This window comes from Bombina bombina, chromosome 7, assembly GCF_027579735.1.
Source record: "Bombina bombina isolate aBomBom1 chromosome 7, aBomBom1.pri, whole genome shotgun sequence".
Lineage (NCBI taxonomy): Eukaryota > Metazoa > Chordata > Amphibia > Anura > Bombinatoridae > Bombina > Bombina bombina.
The window spans coordinates 271953704-271975128 of NC_069505.1; the positions used below are offsets into that span (position 1 = coordinate 271953704).

The following is a 21425-nucleotide window of genomic DNA, read 5'->3' on the forward strand; positions in this document are numbered from 1 at the left end:
CTTCACTGTCCCTTAAATATGACATTCTATGGCACATTCAACTTTGGACTTGTGTAATTTTAAAAATTGGAAGACAAGTTTAAATTGTTAAATAAAACATTTGTTTAAAGAAAATCTGCTGTATTTATTCTGTCATCTTGATATGGAAAACTAAAGTCATTTAGTAAAATATTCAGCAGTAAAAACACTTGCCTTTCCCCAATTACAGATACGACTTCTGGGAGCCTATTATAAGGGTTGCCACCTGTCCATAAGTGACCCAAACAGTTAGGGACAGATTACAAGTGGAGCACTAAATATTGCTTTCATAAAAAGGATGTGCTCTGTTTAATGTGCTCTGGTATTACAGGTTGTCATCAATGTGAACGCGACCTCGCGTTTGCATTGCTGGGAAGCATTCCGCTCACGAGAGCACGCTTCCATAGGCTCCTATGGAAGTCTTGTTCTAATGCTGTCAGTGCAGAGAAGGGGGTAAGTAGCGCAGCGATGTCAGCATGTTTAAATATATATGTATATGATTACATATATATATATATATATATATACATATATATTTAAGTGTTAAGTGTATATACACATCGTAACACATAAATATATATGTTTATAAGCCCCACTCCCACCAACTTTAACCCCAAGAAACTGCCTAGTGCAGTAATTTTATTATAAAATAAAGATGCTGTCATCTTTATTTTTTAATAAAATACACTTCATGGTATTTTGGGACCATTTGGCACAGATTTATAAAATTAACTAGAGATCTGATGTCTGGTTAATTTTATAAGTGCTAATTGCTACCGCAAACTCATAGTGGCAATAACCAGCCACTTGTAAAGGCTGATTAACTATCACTCACCTGAAAACGGGCAAATTTGCCTATTTGTGGGCGCTCAATAATTTAGTGCTCCACTTGTAATCTAGCCCTTAGTGTTTCCATTAGTGTGTCAGACCCTGACATGCACATGTCCGGTTTTGGTGGGAAACAGCCACAGCCAAAAAAGGGGACATTGTACTGTGCATTTGCAACATACTGCACGTGCCTACAGTTATTTCCCTCTTGTGTGTGTGTGTGTTGTGTGTGTCATTGTGTGTGTTTCTGTGTTTCTGTGTGTGTGTGTGTTTGTGTGTGAGAATGTGTGTTTGTCAGTGTATGTGAGTCTGTGTGTGAAAGAGTGAGTGTATTTGTGTGTGTGTGTGAGAGACATAGCATGTTTGAGAGCATGTTTGTGTTAGTGTGTGTGAGAGCGTTAGTGTCTTTGTGTGCGTGTGTCTGTGTGTGCGTGAGAAAGAGTTTGTGTCAGAATGAGTGTGTGTGAGACTGTTAACGTGTGTGAGATAGAGTGTGTGTGTGTGAGTGAGATAGACAGTGGGAATATCTCTGTGCAAGTTTGTGTTTATGAGCTATTATAAGAGAGGGCCGATTTATCATTTGTCTGACGGACATGATCTGCTGTAGCATATAATGTCAGCCCGATATCGATAAATGACGACAGCATACGCTGTCAGCATTTATCTTTACACCAGCAGTTCTCGTAAAATGCTTGTGCAATACCACCCCCTGCAGATTTGCAGACAATCGGCCACTAGCAGGAGGTGTCAGTCAACCCGATCGTATCCAATCGGGCTGATTGCTGTCCGCCACTCAGGAGCAGCGGTCTTATGAAGGTAAAGGTGGCAACCCTACTTATTACTCTGGGATTTCTTAATTATCAAAAGAAGTTATAAATGTTCGCTGTATTTGGCTTGCTTGCTTTTTATGTTAATTAATAGTTCTTTGCTTACAAACATATGCCATTATTATAACTGATTGGTCAAAGTCTTAAGTGAACCTGTCATGTTGTAGGTTTGGCATAATTGTGATAATTTACTGTCTCATTTTCTAAACAAAATATATTTTGTTATTTGTTGCAGTGGACGGGGAAAATATGACTTTTTTTTAATTATCTTTAACATTGAGCTAGCAACATTTCCCCTCATTACTAGTAACTCTATTCTTCCACCCTTATATGTGTGTTTGTGTGTGTGTATATATATATATATATATATATATACATATAAACTCACCGGCCACTTTATTAGGTACACCTTGCTAGTACCGGGTTAGACCCCCTTTGCCATTACACCTGCCTTAATTTTTTGTTGCATAGATTCAACAAGGTGTTGGAAACATTCCTCAGAGATTTTGGTACATATTGACATACCATCACGCAGTTGTTGCAGATTTTGTCAGCTACACATCCATGATGCGAATCTCCTGTTCCACCACATCTCAAAGGTGCTCTATTGGATTGAGATCTGGTGACTGTGGAGGCCATTGGAGTACAGTGAACTCATTGTCATGTTCAAGAAACCAGTTTGAGATGATTTGAGCTTTGTGACATGGTGCATTATCCTGCTGGAAGTAGCCATCAGAAGATGGGTACACTGTAGTCATAAAGGGATGGACATGGTCAGCAATAATACTCAGGTAGGCCGTGGTGCTTAAACGATGCTCAATTGGTACTAAGGGGCCCAAAATGTCCCCCACACCATTACACTACTACCATCAGCCTGAACTGTTGATACAAGGCAGGATGGATCCATCCTTTCATGTTGTTTACGCCAAATTCTGACCCTACCATCTGAATGTTGCAGCTGAAATCGAGACTCAGACCAGGCAACGTTTTTCCAATGTTCTATTGTCCAATTTTGATGAGCGAATTGTAGCCACAGAGTGGCACCCGGTGTGGCCTTTTGTAGCTGTAGCCCATCTGCTTCAAGGTTTGATGTGTTGTGCATTCAGAGATGGTATTCTGCATACCTTGGTTGTAACGAGTAGTTATTTGAGTTACTGTTGCCTTTCTATCATCTCGAACCAGTATGCCCATTCTCCTCTGACCTCTGACATCAACAAGGCATTGTCGTCCACACAACTGCCGCTCACGGGATATTTTCTCTTTTTCTGACCATTCTCTGTAAACCTTAGAGATGGTTGTGCATGAAAATCCCAGTAGATCAGCAGTTTTTTAAATACTCAGACCACCCCGTCTGGCACCAAAAACCATGCCACGTTCAAAGTCACTTAAATCCCCTTTCTTCCCCATTCTGATGCTCGGTTTGAACTTCAGCAAGTCGTCATTACCATGTCTAGATGCCTAAATGCATTGAGTTGCTGCATTGTGATTGGCTGATTAGTTATTTGTGTTACCAAGCAATTAAACATGTGTACATAATAAAGAGGCCGGTGAGAGTGTATATATATATATATATATATATATATATATATATAAAACATGGAAGGGAACTGCACTCCAAGACCGGACCAGGTACACATCATGTGACTCAGCAGCATCTAGCCCTGGGTGCTATATAGCACTCCAAAAAAGCTGTGATGTCACCAGAGCCACAGGCAGTTAACCCCAGTCCGGAATGGGTGCAAGAAACAAGGGGGATTACAAATAAAAAGTAATACAACACATAGAAACACCCAGCACTCACCAGCTAGCTCACAGCTAAGATAAAATCACAACTGGAAAGGTTAGTCACCGCATCTGGCCAAATGGGAAAGCTCAGGCACCACGTCAAGGTCCTTTCCATTGCCTGAGTCCCTAACACAGCCACACCATCATGCGAGCTCACAAAGCCAAACAGACTGAGAACAAAGAAGGGGTGCACAGGTGGCTGTAATCACCCAGAGAAAATACAAAACATGGAAGGGAACTGCACTCCAAGACCGGACCAGGTACACATCATGTGACTCAGCAGCATCCAGCCCTGGGTGCTAAATAGCACTCCAAAAAAGCTGTGATGTCACCAGAGCCACAGGCAGTTAACCCCAGTCTGGAATGGGTGCAAGAAACAAGGGGGATTACAAATAAAAAGTAATACAACACATAGAAACACCCAGCACTCACCAGCTAGCTCACAGCTAAGATAAAATCACAACTGGAAAGGTTAGTCACCGCATCTGGCCACAGCTTTTTTGGAGTGCTATTTAGCACCCAGGGCTGGATGCTGCTGAGTCACATGATGTGTACCTGGTCCGGTCTTGGAGTGCAGTTCCCTTCCATGTTTTGTATTTTCTCTGGGTGATTACAGCCACCTGTGCACCCCTTCTTTGTTCTCAGTCTGTTTGGCTTTGTGAGCTCGCATGATGGTGTGGCTGTGTTAGGGACTCAGGCAATGGAAAGGACCTTGACGTGGTGCCTGAGCTTTCCCATTTGGCCAGATGCGGTGACTAACCTTTCCAGTTGTGATTTTATCTTAGCTGTGAGCTAGCTGGTGAGTGCTGGGTGTTTCTATGTGTTGTATTACTTTTTATTTGTAATCCCCCTTGTTTCTTGCACCCATTCCGGACTGGGGTTAACTGCCTGTGGCTCTGGTGACATCACAGCTTTTTTGGAGTGCTATTTATCACCCAAGGCTGGATGCTTCTGAGTCACATGATGTGTACCTGGTCCGGTCTTGGAGTGCAGTTCCCTTCCATGTTTTGTATTTTCTCTGGGTGATTACGGCCACCTGTGCACCCCTTCTTTGTTCTCAGTCTGTTTGGCTTTGTGAGCTCGCATGATGGTGTGGCTGTGTTAGAGACTCAGGCAATGGAAAGGACCTTGACGTGGTGCCTGAGCTTTCCCATTTGGCCAGATGCGGTGACTAACCTTTCCAGTTGTGATTTTATCTTAGCTGTGAGCTAGCTGGTGAGTGATGGGTGTTTCTATGTGTTATATATATATATATGTGTGTGTGTATAGACTTTGCACAAATGTGCCTAGAAAAGTTGATGCTGTTTTAAAGGCAAAGGGTAGTCACACCAAATATTGATTTGATTTAGATTTTTCTTCTCTTGACTCTCTTTACATTTTGTTAATTGATAATAAACTATTAACATTTGTTGAAAGCACTTTGCAGCATGTTTTCACACCTGCCTAAAACTTTTGCACATCAAAACTTTGTATAAGTCACCTAACGTCTGTGATTGGCTTGTACACATATGTGCATGGTAACATGAGTGACTGCCTCAGAATGCAATTCTATGTTCTAAGATCATCTAGCATCTACCCTCCCATTGTGTGTGTTTTTTTTCATTTCCAACCCCCCCTGTATTTTTTAACCATCAGACTGACCTGTTATTTACAACACCCTGCAACTCTACTCCCAGATCTCTCCCTATCTCTATAGCCCTCTTCTTTCTAAGACATCAAAATTCTATCATATTATTCAGACCTGAGGAAGAGAATAAACTCTCCAAAGCTTGTCTTTTTCTATGTAATGTTAGTCCAAAAACAAAAGGTATTACTGCATACTGCAGTACTCTTGTTTTATATTTTTTTATTTATTTATATATATATATATATTTATATATATATATATATATATATATATATATATATATATATATATATATATATATATATATATATGTATATATATATATATATATATATATCTCACATTATGGTGGAGAAAATTTAGGCAAGTATCCCCGCTTGCTTTTATCCAACAAATACACCATACCAAAGCACCAGAGGATTCTGGGTAACATATGCAACTGTTCTGCTAAAGAGTTCTAATGAGACCGAAACAGCTATCCAGATGTTATTTTGGTTGTGCAGCACTTACCCCAATTGGATTGTTTTGTTCTAACACAGTATCAGAAGAAAAAAGCCTGAGATGTTGCATATCTAATTTGCATATCTTACCCAGAAAGTGCTGGTGCTTTGGTAACAGTGTATACAGGGTATTTCTGAGCAAAAGCAAGTGGGGATACAGTTGCTTTTTATATATTTTGTTCTTTAAATGTAGCATTGAATTAATTGCTATATACTTTCCATATATAAATAACTAATCACTCATATTGTGTAGAAACCTCTTTAAACTTAGCAGGATTAAATCTATTTATGTTTAAATCTCTTTATTATAGGTATAACAAGTATAACAAGTATTAGCACATCTTTGGAACAGCCAGTTTGTAATTGGTTTAACAATCAGAACTTCGTGCTTGAGATAGTTATGCAATAATAAACAGGGTCCGTATAGTTTACTTTTGGCAACAGTTGTATCTTGTAGCTCTAACATAGACTATAATAGTGTTCAATGGCTACATGCCAGTTAGTCTCTATATCGGGTTTGACCCTGTTTTCCATTAGAGTCCGGGTGGTTCCAGAATGTGAAATCTCTTAAGTCCCATTTTTCATAAAGGTATAACAATAAGGTGTAGAAAAAAGGGAAAAAAAAAGCAAAAATAAAAGGAAAAGAAAAATTATAAACATTTTGTAACCTTAATTAACTAAATTTGAATGAAAAAGAAAACCTGCCCTCTCTCCTTCAAGTTTCTCTAGGACTCTTAAAATCCGGTTTAGGTAAAAAAAAAAAAAAAAAAAAAAAACAAGAAAAAAAAAAGAAAACAAGAACAAAATGGTTACCAAGAGTCTCCCCCCCCCCCCCCACCTCCTCAGATCAGCAATTATATCTCCTCTCCTCTATATATCTAGAAGACAGGAATAAGTAACTAAATCTCAGTGGTTAGTGTCCTATTCAGTGTCCAATAAAACCAAACCTTCTCAAATTGTGCCTGTGTATCCATTACCTGTGAGGCAGATTCATACATGCGGTAAGTTAGGGAAATTCTATTATAAACTTCCTCCCAAGGAGGCGCTGAAGTCTTCCAATATTTTGCAATACAGGTTCTGGTAACCGTGCAAATGATTCTAATAAATGTATTTAACTGTTTGTTGAATTGTGGTAGAGGTGCATGTAACAGGGCTTGAATCGGGGTCAACTGAATATTTTCCTCTAGGACGGAGCTAAGTAGACTTGATATTTTATTCCAGATTACTTGTATTGTCTCGCATTCCCACCACATATGACGATATGAGCCTATTTCCCCGCAACCCCTGTAGCAAAACCTACTTTGATTAAGTGACATATGGGCAGTCTTAACCGGGGTCAAGTACCATCTGAACATGGTCTTGAATGTGTTCTCTCTCATATCTGCGCTTAATAAACCCTTACAAGCTGAATTGAACATATCATCCCACCATTTTTTATCTTTGTCTATATTTAAGTCTCTCTCCCAGTGTAGGAGTATCGTAGGTTTAAGTGAGTTACTGGTTGTTTGGATCTGAATGTACAGTTTGGAGATGGCCCCTTTTGGTCTATGTTTGGATTTAAGTAGGCACTCTAGTGCGGTGGAAGTGCCAGGCTGTCGATCTCTAGTGTAGTCTTGGATTGCTGAGTTGACTTGCAGGTATTGGAACCATTGTAGTTTAATTGGGTCTAATTGAGCCTGAATCTGATTAAATGTCTTGACTGTCCTACCGTCCATCCAGTCTGCAACCCTGTAAAGGCCTTTGTTAGCCCATTTGTCTAAAGTATAATGTAGGTCTCTGGGAAGTAAGTATCTAATTGGGTAGACTAGCGTTTGGTTGGGTAAAAGGTTTTGTCTTTTTGTCCAAAAGGACCACATGTGAGTAGTGTGCTTTGTGATTTGTAGGCCTGGTTTGTCAGTAAGGTCTTTCACAGTGTGCCTGTTCCATAGTGTATCATCGGGATAGGTGGAGTCTCTAAGTTCAGCTTCTAGGTTAGGCCATATGACCCCTTCAAATCTTCCCCCTAATATTGTCGACTGGGCTAACCTTGCTGCTCTGTAATAATCTATTATGTTAGGGGCTCCCATTCCTCCCAACTCACGGTGTTTTGTGATGAGCGCAGTTGCTATTCGCGCCATTTTGTTCCCTCTAATGAAGGCCACTAGTTCCCTTTGTATCTTTTTCAGGTCAGTTATTGGTACCTTTATCGGGAGTGTCCTAAATAAGTATAGTATCCTGGGCAAGATTGACATTTTAATTGATGCCAATCTGCCCAGCCACGAGAAAGTGTATGTCTTCCATTTGTGTAAGTTTTTCCTGATTTCTTTGTATATAGGTTCATAATTATATTTATACAGTTGGTTAATCTGAGGTGTTAAGTGTATTCCCAGGTATTTGATTGAATGAGTAGCCCATTTGATTTCAAAGTTAATTTCTATGACTTTCTTGGTGTGCTGTGGGAGTCCTAAAGACAGTGCTTCGCATTTATCGAGGTTAATTTTGTACCCTGAAATTTGGGAAAATTGATCCAAGAGTCTGTATAGGTTGGGAATTGATATAAGAGGTTTGGATATTGTTAGAAGGATATCATCGGCAAAGAGTGACAACTTATATTCCTGATCTTTGATTTTCACGCCTGTAATGTCAGTTGCTAGTCTAATTTTTGCCGCCAGAGGCTCTATACATATTGCAAAAAGGAGAGGGGAAAGTGGGCACCCCTGTCTCGTGCCATTTAGAATGGGAAAAGTCTTGGATTTGTAACCTGAGATGGACACTTGGGCAGAGGGGTTTGAATAAATTGCATCTAAAGCTTTAACAAAGGCTCCCCCGAATCCCATCCGACGCAATACCGCCGACATATATCTCCAGTCCACTCTATCGAATGCCTTCTCCGCATCCAGTGAGAGAAGCAGAGAAGGCATCCGAGTCCCCCCCAAATAATCTATTATATTCAGTAATCGACGCACATTGTCTGGTGCTTCTCTATCTTTTACGAACCCAACTTGGTCCGGGTGGATCAGTTTTGGGAGAATATGTTTTAATCTATTGGCTAGGATTTTTGTCAGGATTTTCAGGTCCTGGTTGATAAGCGATATGGGGCGATAGTTTGCACATAACTTATGATTTTTACCTGGCTTAGGTATCACTATTATTTTTGCTTGTAACATATCTTTTGGTATACTATGCCCCTCTAAAATAAAGTTGCAAAAGTCTGTAAGGTGTGGGACTAAAACTTCCTTAAATGTTTTGTAGTATTCCCCTGCAAACCCATCTGGCCCCGCTGCTTTCCCCATCTTGAGGTCTTTAATGACCGACAAGACTTCTGCACTTGAGATTTTGGCATTTAATATATCGTTGTCTTCTTCTGTGAGTGTATGTAGCTCAGTATCCCTCAAAAATTCCGACGTTTGGTGTTCTAGGGTTTCAGAGTGTGTTACTTTATTCCCGTCATACAGAGTTCCGTAGAACTCTGCAAACGCATCTGCTATGTGTTGCGGATCGGAGACAGTGGCGCCACCTGTCAGCAATATAGAGGGAATAATAGATGCCTTGCATCTATCTCTTAATTTGTTTGCTAAGAACCTGTCGGGTTTGTTAGCGTGGATATAATATTGTGTATTTAGTCTCTGGATTGCTCTACTTGAATGGCTATTCAACAAGTTAGCTAATTTGTCTTTCTTAACTGTGAGGGTAGATAGAACTTCCTTCCTCCGAGTCAGTTTGTGCTGTTTCTCTAAGTCTGATATTTCTTTATGAAGTTGTGTTAATTGGGCTTTGTACTGTTTGGTCCTAATGGATTTGTCTTGGATGAGTAATCCTCGCATGTATGTTTTATGTGCCGCCCACGGAGATATCGGGTTGGACGTGGACCCTTTATTGAGTTCCCAATAATCAGTTAGTGATTTGACCAATTTATCTTTATGTATAGGATTCTTTAAGAGTGAGGGATCGAAAGTCCAGGTCCTAGCTCTTTGGGTGTCTACAAGTCCGTCCAAGTGTAGGGAAAGTATAGAGTGGTCCGACCACACACATGCATGAATCGTCGATGTCTGGAGGAGTGGCTGTAAAATCTGGCTAATATAGACATAGTCTAGTCTCGTGTACTGTTTGTGGGCTGCCGAGTAGAAGGTCGTGTCAGAAGTATTTCCGTAAAGCGTGAACCATGTGTCAAATAGTGCGTGTGGGGCTAAATGTTCCTGGATAGAGTTCACTATTTTGTTGTGTCTAATACGTTTAGCTGTAAGTTTGGTTTTGGATTCTATAAATTTAGTCATGGTAACATTGAAATCTCCTGCCAATATAATTCTATGTTGGGACCAGTTAGTGAGTAGGTTGGAAACATGGCCGAAAAAGGAGTGTTGGTTATCGTTTGGCGCGTATATGTTACATAGAATAACATCAGTCTCATCGAATTGTCCTTTAACTATGAGGTATCGCCCTTCCCTATCCGCGACAGTGGATTCGTGTTTAAAAGCTAGATTTGCATGGATAAGGATTGACACCCCTCTTTTTTTAGTCTCTGTGATTGCATGGAAGTGCTGTGTGTAATTTCTGGCCCAGTATTTTGGAATTATATCCCTAGTAAAGTGAGTTTCCTGGAGGAATATAATATTAGCCCCTAAGTGGTGATATTGAGACATGGCAGTTCGTCTTTTAACATTAGAATTTAAACCTCTCACATTGTGAGATATAAGGTGTATCTTTGGGATCATGACGTTAGTGTGTTATGGTGCACTATCTTTGACAGCCTAAAAACATGAACCTTTAGTACATACAACCCTGATAGGATGAGAGATTCTACCAAGAAGGTGATTGTGTGATCCTCTGATCTGGGGGGGAGAGTACTCCCGGCAACCTTAAAAAAAATAGCAAATGTTAGTAAAAGAGTATTAATGAAAAACAAATAGTAAAAACAAGAATATTTTGGCAACAAACAATTTAAAAAAATAAATTGAACACTTGTAACAGTCTGGGTGTTTAAATGCCCAATCATATACATACGTTCAACATAGGATAGTGCAGTTTTTCTAAAATAAGCATGTGTAGTATATTTGGTTTATATCTTCACATGGTGTAGACCTCAATACCGTAATAGTATGAGTAGACCTTATCCCTCTTTGAGAGATGTACAAAAAAAGATACACTTTATTAACATTACCCAGTGGAACAGTTCACGTTTTAACCTTTTTCTTTCTCGCCACTCTGGTCCACTTGGCCCTTCTGGCTGGGTTCTGTGGTTCTTTAGTTGCAAAGTGTTGTGAAGAGGAAGAGTCCTCTGGTATATCAGGTGGGTCAATGTTCAAATATTGACATATCTCTGGGATGTCTTGTGGCGCTTTAATGGAGAACATCTTGTGGTTGTGGGAGATGTGCAAGGCAAAAGGATACCCCCATCTATATGGGATATTTTGCTTCCGTAGTATGGTTGTTAGCGGGCGTAGTGAGTATCTCCTTTGGAGGGTGCGGACACATAAGTCCTGGAAACATTGGATTACCTGTCCTTGGAACTTAAAGGGTTGGTGGTTCCTGGACGCTGACATGATGGCTTCTCTGTCGGGAAACCGGGTCATCCTGACAATGACATCCCTAGGCGGGAGGCCCTCTTTCGGTTTTGGTTTTAACGCCCTATGGGCTCTTTCCATTGAGAAGTCAGATTCCCCCTCCTCACCTGTTATGGCTTTGAAGAGGCGTATCAGGTAGGAATGTAGGTCTGAAGTCTCCACATTCTCCGGGATCCCCTTAAGCCTGATATTATTTCTTCTATTTCTGTTTTCTAGATCCTCCATTTTATCCTGGAGGTCTAGAAGTATTTGTTGATGGGATGCAATAGAGTCTGAGTTGACTGCCACTCCCTCAGTTAATGTCTCATGTTCATTCTCCACTGCCTCTACCCTATCTCCCAGCTCAGACAAGTCCTGTTTGATTTCAGCTAGGCTACTTGTGATTGATGAATGAAGGTTATCTATTTTGTTCATTACTTTCTCAAAGCCTAGGGCCATATCTTCCTTAGAGACAAGTGTGTGGAGGTCATCTCTTAACATGCTCACCCCTTGCTTTGAGGCGTCTGTAGAATGTGAAGTAGGAGTGTGGTTCCCTTCTTCTATCTCCCCCATTGGCTCTGTTATTATCAATCCCTTAGATGGTTTAAGGAAATTATCCATTGCTGTGGATTTCAAATTTTTATCTATCTTTGAGGGTTTCCTGGTCGTCATGGCTGACCAATGCTGACCCGGTGCCCCGCAGGAACAATAAAGTCTCTTTTTAGTTGTTAGCAGTCAGACCTCCTCTGTAATTGATGCTGCTGTAAAAGTGTAAGTCTATGGCTGCACCTTGTCTCAGCTTTTATAATGCGAGCTGGTTCCTGCTGCGTTATCCCAGTTCCCTCTTATTGTTTCTCCCAAGCTCAATATTGCCACCAGGAGCACCAAAGAAATGGGGGAGTCCTCCCTATACCGCCAATATTATATCTAGTGTGGCCCCGCTATATTACTGAATGTCCCTCCTGACTTTTTAGGGCAGTTGCAGGCCTTACTGTGTGTATTGTCAGCCGTGCTCAGAGACCTCCCTTACCTCTGATGCGGGAGTATGTTCGCCTTGATTCCCAGCGATGCCGCTCTGAGCCCGTAAGTGTTCTGTCTCCGCAGCTCGTGTACGCTGATGTGTGGGGATTTCAGTGATCGCGGTACTTGTCTTGATCTGTTCCCGCTGTCGGGACTTCCCGCGTCGATCTCCGGTTGTCTACAATCTGTTCCCCTCGGCCTCTATGGGACCGGTCTCCACTCATCTTCTGTTCGCTAGCACCAGCCCAACCTGAGCAGGGCCCCAGGCAGAGTACAGGCGGGTTGGCCGTCGAAGGGGTCCGAGCTGTTTGGCGGGTAGATATGAAGTGCCGTAGGCCTCAATATTGTTGTGCTCCGTAGTTCAGGTGCTGTTACCCCAATGAAGCCGTGGGGACAATGTCTCTTCCCAGGTGCTGCTTGCCACAGTTTTCAGAGCAGTAGGTCAACAGAAAAGCATGCTTTGCTAATAAAAAATTTAAGTTCTGCACGGAGCTTCCAAGCTAAGATGCCATCTTAGAGCTTGGTTAGGCTCCTCCCCCGGATTAAATCTATTTAGCAGGTAAACTGTACTTGTTAAGGTGTTTTGATATTTCAAGCTGTATATTTCTGCAGGGATACTTTACAAAAACAGTCATCTATATAAAGTGTTAGAGAGCTGGCAGGAATTCATTTAGTGAAAGCTGTTGCTTTTCTTGATTTTTCTTTCTTAATTAGATAGCCTCAGCCCACAGCTTACCAAAATTAGACACAGCTAGGGTTTTACAATATGGTGCAGCATTTATTAAAAAAATACATTTTAATATAATTACTATGAAGGTCAAGTTATCTTTCATAATATGATAGAGGACAGATAATGATATTTAGATTGAAAACAACACTGTATGTTGTTTAATGCACGGTTTAAATCCTTATTTATCACCAATAGTTTTATAAAATCATTTGTTTCTGAAATTTGTAACACGTAAGGATTCCTGCCTGTGAAGAAAATATAAATCCTTCTGTATTTACAGTCTAAAAACAAGTTTTATATTCTTAAATATTTATTGTGACATTAAAGGGACATAAAAGCACAAAAAGAAAATGCTCTGTGTTAGAGTGTTTTATGTTTGTACAACTGCTTGCATATAACTGTGTGTTTGACCCATCCAGAGCAGCAATGTATGACTGTGAGCTATCTGAACACTGGTGAGTCAATGACAAGAGGTATATGTGTGCAGCCGCCAATCACCTGCTGGCTTCTAGTAGTGCATTCTTGTGAGCCTACGTAGATATGATTTTCAACAATGGATGTCAAGAGAACAAAATATATTTGGTAATAGAAGTAAATTAAGAAATTTCTTAAAACATATAAAACAGGAGAAATAGAATCAACAGTAGTCTTTAGTAATGAATTATCCTCGGTTTAGTGTACTGTACATTGGGAATAGCCACAGATCTCTCAGATTTGATAAGTACCTAGGTTTTCATCTTGCTCTGCATTGTGTTCACGGTCATAAGCCACATCCACTGGAGATCCCTGATAAAGTTATTAGGCAATGATAATATTAATGACCTTATGGGGAGAGTATGGTAAGGCCACACAAGAATGATGCAGACACTAAAATAAAAAAAAATGATGTTATTTTCCTAAGGGCCCAATTGCATTTTGTCTTCTTCCTTAAAGGGACATTATACACTCATTTTTTCTTTGCATATATGTTTTGTAGATGATCTATTTATATAGCCCATAAAGTTTTATTTTTATTTTTTTAAAAATGTATAGTTTTGCTTATTTTTAAATAACATTGCTCTGATTTTCAGACTCCTAAACAAGCCCCAAAGTTTTATGTGAATACCGTCAGCTACCTACTCCACCTTGCTCCTGTTTTTGTAAAGGGTCTTTTCATATGCAAAAGAAGGGGGAGGGGGGAATGTCTTATTTCCCACTTGCAGTGGGCTTTCCAGCTACCTTTTCAAGTAAGTTTTTAAACCGTTTTATACTGGATTTGTATATCAGTATCTGGGCATCTTGTTCTTTATAGTAGTGTCTATTACATGCAGTTATATGAAAATGAGTGTATACTGTCCCTTTAAGATAGATTATTTATGACAAACATGATCAGCCAAGTTCTGCACCAATATCCTGCATCAGCTATGGGAAGAATAATATGAGATTGTAACTGTAAGGTGTTAAAGATACCATATAATCTTAGAACGTATATAGGACATAATAGACAACTGATAAGATTTTTTTTCTCTTAAAATAATCAGCTAACACTCATTTATTTAACTTACTTACAAAATATAAAATACAGGGTTTTTTGTTTTATTTTGTTTGTTTTTTCAATTATTAAAAATATTCCTGTAGCACATATTGCTATTAATGAAATAATTCAGCAAATATAATTATGGAAATAGGCACAAGACAGGGATATCCCTTGTCCCCTCTGCTATTCAATCTCACTTTAGAACCTTTGGCAGTTAAGCTTCATATGGTATTTTCTGGTCTTGAAATTGGGGACGTTAAAAACCATCTATTGCTCTATGCTGATGACATACTATTATTTATACAAAACCCTTATAAATATATTCTGGTAATTTTTAATACAATTGACAGTTTTGGTGAATTATCAGGCTATAAAAGTAATGAAGGTAAATTTGAGATTCTCTGGTTAAATAACGCATTTCTTGAAGTTAGGAATTATTTAACATGCCTTGATTGAGAAAAATCTAGCTAGGTAAATAAATTTGTCTCTATCATTGATGGGGAAAGTTAAATTGATTAAAATGATAGTTCTTCCAAAATGACTTTATTATGAATATGCTTCCTTTAATGCTAATAAAAAAGGACACTATGAAAATGAATAGAATGATCAGATTATTCTTATGGCAAGGAAAGAAGGTGCGTATTGTTTTAGACAAATTGAATAAACCTGTAGGTCTTGGAGGTTTGGTCTTCATAATATTTGTAATTACAACTTGGCAGCATTAAATAGAATCTGCATATATTTGATGTAAAATACAGAACAATTTGCAGGTTTGAACAGATATTTTTATCTAAATCATCTTCTGCCTTTTTTGCCATATGTTTCTAAATTGGTGGTCCTTCAGAGTATTATTGATAATATTATGTACAGTGATATATTAAACACCTGGAATAGTACTCATAAGGAATTGGGGGAAATTGACTTATTTTTATTATCTTCCTATTAGAGGGAATACTTACTTTCTAGCAGGCTTTGAGATGCAGCCATTTGATCAATGGGAAATTATAGGTTTCAATAAGATTTGGGACCTCTTGAATACTGGGGATTAATCCATAAAATAGTTTGAAAATTTGAAAAAGGCCCATTTATTAACAAGGGTGCATTATTGTGCCTATCTTTAAGTAAAGTGTTGTTATATTTAAAATCTTATAAAAATGTATCCCCCTTTTTGTGACAAATCTCTGTTTATAAGACTATCTTTCTATTTTCGAATGAAAAGTTTACAATTACATAGATATACAGATTACTGATTGAGTTGAGTTAGTGCTAGATACGACAGCATATTCTTGGGAGACTGACCTGGGGTAGAAAATTAAAAATGGGGAAACAGTCCACATTATACGTCTATTTTAGGGTGTTGCAGATCAGACTAATATATAAAGATTACCTTACCCCTAAATTGATCTTGAAATGGGATTAATCATGTCCATATAGGTCTTGCAAATTTCAATTAGAAGGCCTAAAATTAAGCAATTTTGGGCCAATATTTGTTTCTGAGTCTCTTAAATCTTAAAAATTACTATTAGTACAGATAAACATAAAAAAGAAAATCTTGGATTGGGACCAGAAGAGGTATAAAATATGACCTCTTTTAGTATATCTACTGTAGTACTTTGCTTGGAAGCTTATATTGCAGACGGTGTTTCCACACAAATATTAGACAGAGAAATAATAGTTTATTAACTAATTAAAGAAGTATATAATGGGATAAGTGAAGGTAAGGGAAATGTATTAAATTAAAAATCTGTATTAACCTCTTGAGTGCTAATGACGGCTCAGAGCCGTCATTAGCACTCAACTACTTTTTTCCAATCTGGGGGCCCCCACCAGCTCCTACCCCGGCGATCGAGCCTGCATAGTGACAGGCATCGCCAGGGGTTCCCGTTACGTGCGGTTACATCACACGCAATGACGTGATGACGTCACCGCGCAACTTTATTTAAAATTGTCCATACAAAGTATAGGGAAAGGGGGTATGCTGCTTAGAAACCTGTATCTCAGGGATCTAAGCAACTACAGACCCCCAAGACCTACCATTGGAAAGGTATTCGCCTAACCTTTCCAATGGTATAAGTCTTGGGGATCTGGGGGGAAAAATAAAAAAGTTTAAAAAAATGTTTTTTTTAAATAGTAAAAAAACAGAAAATTATAGAATTCAGCTTAGCACTCAAAGGGTTAAATCTTGTGATGAAAGGGGTATAACTTTAAGACCAATTAAAAATAATTTTATAAATTACACATTTTTAATGAGGGGGTCTCTAAGCATTTATAACAGGTCATTAAAAAGTTCTAGAGACTTCCCAATACACCTTGTTTTAAAGCACAGAAGTCCCTCTTTCAAATAAATCCCCTATACACCTTTTAAAAGCCAGTTTATCACTGTGTTAATAGTAATCACCTGGTGTGAATAAAAGTGCATTTATTTGAGTAGAGGCTCATGGGAGTCCCTATGTGTAGATCAAAGTTATATAACTGTACCTAAATTCCCTTATTTATATGAGGATAACCCCTTCTTTTGACAATAGAGTTTAGGAAAATAACAAACACAACTTTGCTTATTAAAATGTTATGAAAAATATGCTTTCTCACACATTTTGTTGTAGATTTCTCCCTTCATGATATAGACATAAAATAATTAAAACAAAACAATATATAAGGTGTGTGTGAGTTTCTCACTGAAAAAAATGACCTACAGTAGGGATTTAAAGTGTGAAACAGCTAAAACCACCAAAACAGCTGAACAAAGAGTCATCTGGCTCAGCAGTTAAGGAGTTAAATATGGAATTTTTAGATGAGTTTCAGTTACTTTATAGTTAGCAGCTTTGCCATTTTAACCACATAGCTCTATAAAGCAATTATATGGCAACACTTGCAAAGGCTGCTGGGGACAAAAGGTTTTGTTTGACTTAGAATAGAATCTCAGATAATGAGCACATTCATCCAGGTGCCCAATTATGACAGAAAAAAGATCTGTAGAATTCAGTGAGTTTAATATTGTCATATTGTTTATTAAAGGGACTATGTACTTCTTTTTGTTCCGTCTGAAATTGTACATTTTTAAATGCATTACAGTTGGATTTCTCTAGTCTTTTAAGTTAAATTGTAAACCAATACAATGGCGCATAGAATCCTTATTGTGCAATGGCTATTTCAGTATCATTTGTGCACATGCATTGCTTTTACTTAAAGGACTACTACATACAGTAAAATTGCACAATTAACAAGTGTATAATTAAAAGACAATTCAATAAAATGTACTTAAATAAGCAGTAGATTTTCCCCCAGCTCGCCCCCTGTATCATGTGACAGCCATAAGCCAAATCACAGACTAGTATACGTATACCCTGTTAACTTGTGCACATGCTCAGTAGGAGATGGTGCCTCAGAAAGTGTGTATATAAAAAGAATGTGCAAAATTTCATAAAACAAGTAAATTGGAAAGTCTCTTAAAACTGCCTGCTTTATCTGAATCATGAAAGTTTAAATTTGACTTTAGTGTCCCTTTAACTTTTAAATCAATAGTTGTAATCTTTATTTGCTGCTATTTCATATACATGGTAGATTTTATTGTTGTTAAATTGTTCTACAAAGTCAGAGAGAGTTACATCATTGGATTCAATAAAATCTTCAGGCCGATGAGAATCAATTTCATCATCCCCCCTTGTCTTACAACTCAACATTCATAAAGAAAGAATTCTTTAACTCATAATGGCAGCAGATTATTAGCTCAATCTGTTAGAAACAAATATGTCTTGTATCCCCCAACCTTTATGGACTGCTTGAAATCAGTTACAAGATTTACTGTGGGCACCTAGAGCTCCCTACTAAATAGTTTGGAGACAGTGGGGCCTATTTATGAAATGTCTATCCAACATGATCCGATCAATACGCTTTCCGCATTCAGCATTGCACCAGCAGCTCTTGTGAACTGCTGGTGCAACGCCGCCCCCCAATCGGCCGCTAGCAGGGGATATCAATCAACCCGATCGGGTTGATTTCAAGCGATCTCTGTCCGCCTCCTCAGAGCAGGCGGACAGGTTATGGAGCAGCGCTGCTTCATAACTGGTGTTTCTGGCGAGTCTGAAGGCTCGCCAGAAACACGGCCCTTCAAGTTCCATATGTAGCTTGATAAATGGGCCCCAGTGTCTCACTATCATTCTGCCCCCTCATTTATGTCATTTTACAATGTGCCCAAGCCCCACGTAGAGAAACCCAACACCACATAGCTTCCAACCTTTTATCTGCTTTACCAAAATATATGCAATATGGACAAATATAAAATATATTAAAAACAATATTAAAAAATCTCTACTTCCCTCGGGGTAAGCTGCAGATTTCCACAGTTTCTCCACACTGTTTCAAATTTCCAAATTCTAAATAGGGGCCTAGGGGACTTTGAAAAGAAATAATCGACTGTACTATGTATTAACATTCCTCACAGGGGTCCCACATTCTGCTGGATTATCACAGGTTAATAGGTCTGGCCTGCCACAGCTATAGATTGTCCTGGTTCTAAGGGACTTTATTAATAACTCTGCAAACAAATATCTGACTCACAGTTTTGTCCACCACTTATTCTCTTTTATCACCAGTTTTATATTGGTCTCTATTTGTCTTAAACAGAAGAGGTAGATAAGGGTAATCTTAGGTTCCAACATGACAGTGCCCATCGCTTTATAGAAACAAAACCTTTACACTTATATCTTCAATATTTAAAGAAATAATATAAATGTAAAAATACATTTACAAATTATCCTCTAGTTTTGCATTGAGTATGACATATGTATAATTTATTTAATATTTCATGTGTATTTGGTTTTTTAAAACGTGGCTCTAAACTGCTAATTCAAATTGGCTGTACTGAGCAACCAAGTTTTATAGTAACATCAGATCACATAGTCATCCCAGCAGGCACTCCCTTTAATAGAGTAATCCATACGTAGCTGCTTTCTTTATCAAATGACTGACACGTCTAAGATTTATTTATAATTCTCCTTTTTAGTGCAATACATTAGCTAGGTAAGTACATGAGTGTGAGAAAATTTAAAGAGTTTATAAGCTATAGTCATAAACATATCTTTCCATATATATATATATATATATATATATATATATATATATATATATATATATATATATATATATGCCTGCCTGCAGTTCTTACTAACCTTTTCATTGCCTGACTTTGCTTTTAATGCTGTCACTTTGCATCAAATAAATGGAGTTGCGTTGAGCTTTTCCTGTTTTTCGTTTTTTGGACTATATATATATATATATATATATATATATATATATATATATATATATATATATATATACATATATATTAAATGATTGGCTAATTGGCAATATATATATGTGTTGCCAATTAGCCAACATAAAATAAATATCTTGCCCAACTAGCTTTAAAAGCAGCCATATTATAAACTGCTGTCTGCACCTCTTTTGATTGATTATATGCCATGAAAGGAAAATGTCATTAGCTAACACTATATTTCATTATGCGTCCATTAATAACTTAAGTAAGCATCTTATTGTCAACGGTTAATTTGAGAAGTCATTGTTAAATGAAAAGATAAATTAAAATGGATATTGAAATGCTGGCAACACATGCATATATCACAAGAATTTATAGCTGCATTGGCTACTCATGCTTTTTGTAAATAATATAACACAACCAAGCACATAAAATTGGAGACACAAGTCCGTTAGATAATGTTGAAACTGACGAACAGTGGAAGGATGCATAAAATGAAATTGATATGGGAATGTTTTTTATGTACAGATCTGCACATTAATGATATTTAATTTATCTTTCTCTTCGTTGTCTCCAGATGTCATGAACCATGGACAAAGGATGTAGCGCCCTCTGGCTGCTGGGAAGAACATTTTCCTGCCTGTGCGCACAACTGTAGCTGTAATAAACATTTTGTGCCAAGGTGCAGTGTTGCAGTACAGACAGTGAGTGGAATGCACATAGTGGAAGTTTACGGACGTGATAAAAATAGTTCTCGAAGACCAGAACACCATATACCAGAGTAGAGACAATAAGATTTCCTGCATCATTGACAAGACTGATATGAAATATTAATGAACCACGTGCCTTAGAAAACAACTGGAATATCATATAGGTCTGATTGAATGGGGAAGAAAAATCAGATGCCATTTATTTGTGCAATACGTTCAGTTGTTGACCTGCTTGTTGATGAACTATAATACATAGATAAATATGTATAATTTCTTTGAAGTATAAAGGTCAACATGCCCTGGCTTTTTTCAGTTTTATTTCTTTATAAGCAAAACAAACAATGCTTGTTTTAGTACTTGACAACTTTATTTGCTACAAAAAGACATTACGTGTCTTGTAATAGATACGTTGACCTATTGATTGAAAGAACAATGAACACCTTGAGATTTTTATATAAAATGTTTAGCTATGCGTAGTCATTATTTATTTTCTCCCCTTTTCATATAATTTAGCTCTGAATTTTAATTCTCAGAACTTAATATGCATCCTGTTGACTTATCAGGCCAACCATGCTACATATGTCCCTAATTGACTTAATCTGATGCAAAACAGTGCATTTTATGGTAACAGTATGACAGTGGCTAGTCTTGTTTGTCTGCTGAATCAATCCCAGATTGGCTGCTCTTAGTAAGGCAAATCGTGGATGGAGTTTGTCTATTGGAAAACACATGCAGCAAAAAAGACGTTCATTTGTTTTAAAAATGTTTACACTTGGCTGATATGTTATTCTATAGCAAGACAACAGCAATGTCTTTTAATTACAATGTACTTACTGTAAAGATTGTGAAAAGAAAATAGTAAAAGTTACATTTAAAAGTTATGTATAATTTACAAAGCTTTTGAGTCATCAGCTTATAAATGATTACTGTTTTCTTATGTTAGTGTTATTAGCAAATAACCTTGTGTAACTTTAGTTATGCAATTGGGGCATTGCAATAAGTGTAAATTAAGTGTGTTTGATTGCAATATAAATTTAATTCTCTCTAAACACCAGCTGTTGTTACAGTAATAACAACCCCAGACTTAA

The 21425-nt window shown here is 37.9% G+C and overlaps 1 protein-coding gene across 1 annotated transcript in view; it reads left to right on the top strand.

The window, feature by feature from the left end:
• Positions 1–20461, top strand: part of SUSD3 (sushi domain containing 3) — a 234593-nt gene extending 214132 nt beyond the window's left edge. The window contains exon 5 of the mRNA XM_053689362.1: positions 20205–20461. Coding sequence (XP_053545337.1) covers positions 20205–20412 — 208 coding nt within the window. The 3' untranslated portion in view covers positions 20413–20461. The remainder of the gene's footprint in view (positions 1–20204) is intronic.
• The last annotated feature ends 964 nt before the right edge of the window (positions 20462–21425 follow it).